General features: G+C 36.7%; 1 protein-coding gene across 1 annotated transcript; it reads left to right on the forward strand.

The window, feature by feature from the left end:
• Positions 1-270: 270 nt before the first annotated feature.
• On the forward strand, positions 271-1230 carry LOC119254662 (olfactory receptor 52R1-like). Its single transcript, XM_037521762.1, has one exon. The coding sequence runs from the start codon at positions 271-273 to the stop codon at positions 1228-1230; it is 960 nt and encodes a 319-aa protein (XP_037377659.1).
• Positions 1231-3288: the final 2058 nt, after the last annotated feature.

The raw sequence follows: 3288 nt of genomic DNA on the forward strand, positions 1-3288 counted from the left end.
AATCAATCTTTTTAAAAAAACCATTAGTCTTGTAGCTGTTGTATGTTCTCACACCCTTTTGAATGGCATAAAAATGAATAAAAAATAGTGTCATCATCTTTAAATGTCACAAATATTTTTTATTAAAATAGTTATAATTATTGTAGTTTACCATTGAATCCAACTGCCCTATTTTTCAGTCGATCCATTCAAAAGATTATAAACAATAATAATGATTTATTTGATTGCTCTCATCTACAGAAAGTAAATTACGTTCTCAATGGAGAGCAAATGCAACAGCCTGTGATGTCGGCTTCAGGGAACAGCTCTTTTCATCCTGATTCCTTCTTCCTGGTTGGGATCCCAGGACTGGAGAATTCTCAGTTTTGGATTGGCTTTCCATTCTGTGCCATGTACATTGTGGCTGTAGTTGGCAATATCATTGTCATTCATATAATCCGAATTGACCACACCCTGCATGAACCCGTGTACCTCTTTCTGGCCATGTTGGCTTTCACTGACTTAGTCCTCTCCTCTTCCACCCAACCTAAAATGTTGGCTATATTCTGGTTCCATTCCCATGAGATTGAATATCATGCCTGCCTCATCCAGGTGTTCTTCATCCATGCCTTTTCATCGGTGGAGTCCGGAGTGCTCATGGCTATGGCCTTGGACCGTTACGTGGCCATCTGTTTCCCCCTGCGCCACTCTAGTATCCTGACCCCATCTGTAGTGGGTAAACTGGGGGCAGCTGTGATGATAAGAGGGCTGCTGTGGGTGAGTCCCTTCTGCTTCATGATCTCCAGAATGCCCTTCTGTGCCAACCAGATCATCCCCCAGTCATACTGTGAACACATGGCTGTGCTGAAGTTGTTGTGTGCTGACAGTAGAGTAAACCGTGCGTATGGGCTCTTTGTGGCCTTCTCAGTGGTTGGGTTTGATATTATTGTCATTAGTATATCCTATGTGATGATTTTGAGAACTGTGCTGGGCTTGCCGCCTGGTGAAGCCAGGCTCAAGACTTTTGGCACATGTGCTTCCCATATTGGTGTTATCTTGGCTTTTTATATACCAGCCATGTTTACTTTCCTCACCCACCGCTTTGGACGTAATGTGCCCCGAGTGGTACACATCATGTTAGCTAATCTCTATCTACTGGTACCCCCCATGCTCAACCCCATCATCTATGGCATTAAAACCAAACAGATCAGGGACAGGTTTTTTCAAGGGTGTTGTGGAAAATGTCCTTGAACCCAGGTATTCAGTTTCACAACCAACCCCGCTGCCCTACTGTGGATCTGAAGATGAAATCAAAGTTTGTCACAGACCATCAGCTATTACCACCAAGACATCTCTGTGAAAAAGTGGCCCAGAGGCCAGCAAACCTCCAGGACCAACAAGAACAATCTTTAGAACAAGTGCTCTTTCAGAGATTCGGTTGATAACAGACACTGAGGTGACCTATGGTCATCACAGGAAAATAGTAAAAATCAGCTCATCTATCAAAATAGTGAAATTTAAACATGTCCTCTTCCACAGACCAATAAGTTGAAAATTATTCCTATGCTGTTGGTAGACATATAAATTGGTACTCCTTGTTTAAAAGGAGTTTAGAAATGTTCATCAAACAAGTTAAAAAGTGCATATATGTTCCCATTTTAGGAATTTTTTCTAGAAATAGATTTTTTTTAAATAATGTACAAAGACATGCATGGATTATTTGTTTATACTACAAAAACATTCAAATACTGATTTATATGTCAGGTGAAGCAAAGAACAGTTGAATAGTGTGTATTATTTAACTACTATTAGCAAAATATCTAAGGATGTGAAAAATAATCAAGATATAATATTAAATTAAAAAATTACAATTGCATAAGGTTTAATACTGATTCTTAGGAATGTATGTGTATAGAAAAAGATTCAGGAAATGTATCCAAATGCTAATAAGAGCCACTCTGAGTTTTGAGATTTGTATTATTTTAATTTTATTATTTTATTTTAATTTTCTGTTTGCACCTTTGTTGTTTCTTATAGTATCCTAAATTGGGGAAATTTAGTTTTAGTGTAAGGAAACAGTAATTCAAATGAGAACAAAAGCTTTTAGAAAATGGAATTTAGTGCCAAAGCCTAGGGGAGTGGAGTGGGCAATCTGAGAGATGAGAGACTCTGGAAAAAATAAGGTTTCAAAAAGTTTGAAAATCTCTATGTAAAATTACCCCAGAATCATAAGTTCTTGGAACTAAAAATAAGAAATAGCTGAATGTTGGTCTCTTTTCCAAATTTGCTGATTCTTTAATGGCAATCAATTCAGAATGAAGAAATTTTGGAAAAGAATATGAAAGAAGACTCTTCTGAAGATAACCATATTGTGTGGTGAATGGTAATAAGAAATAACTAGAAACTTTAATAGTATTTATTAATATTCAGTCACCTTTTAAGTTAAAATACCTGTTTTACAGTATTTCAAGTGTTTATTTAGGCTATTTCATACTAATAGATGCTCTGATGGCTAATTTCCATTACTCTCCACTCGCTTACAGAATGCCTGATGGAGAGTAATTGCTCCAGAGATATTTCTTCAGTAGATATTTAATAAGTTCCAGATCATTATTTATATGACAAATTATCTTATTTGACAAAGAACATCCTTCAAAATTTCCATGGAGAAAATGAAAGGAGCCCTAAGACAGAAATCTGGAACCCAGTTTCAAAGCAATGAGGCAAAAAATGGAACTTTTTTCCTCATTGGTGAGAGGTTCTTTGACCTGTTTTTTGTTTTTATTAATTTGCAAACACAATATACAGGACACAGGAAATCAGTGTACTTACTAGGTTATTAGATTAATACCAAAGTTGTGAATCTGCAGCCATATGAAGAGATATATTAGGTGAGATGCTAAAAAAAAAGATACCTGGAGCTACCTCTGCTTATGGAGTTTGGGAAACAGTGGCACTTGGAAGAATTCCGGGTCCCCAACCTGTAAGATTTCTGAACCCTATCTGCTTGGGTAAACGGAGGCTTATAAATATATATAATTATATAAATATACATCAAATGACCAAGTGTATATTTCTTATAAAACAAAATATCATACACCTCAAAATTCACATGTTGAAGTTCTAATCCTAACAGCTTGTTTTAACACTTGATCCAACAGACTAGCCAATGGCATACCTAGATAAAATATTATGTCCTGCTAATGCCTGAGGGTCCCACACACTCATTTAGTAAAAATCATGACCAAGTGTGCCTGGAAGCTCATTAGTATATTAACATGTACACCCCATGTGGGAACTTTAGATGCT

The sequence above is a fragment of the Talpa occidentalis genome, unplaced genomic scaffold (assembly GCF_014898055.3).
Source record: "Talpa occidentalis isolate TD23 unplaced genomic scaffold, MPIMG_talOcc4v2.1 talOcc4.3, whole genome shotgun sequence".
Taxonomy (NCBI): Eukaryota; Metazoa; Chordata; class Mammalia; order Eulipotyphla; family Talpidae; genus Talpa; species Talpa occidentalis.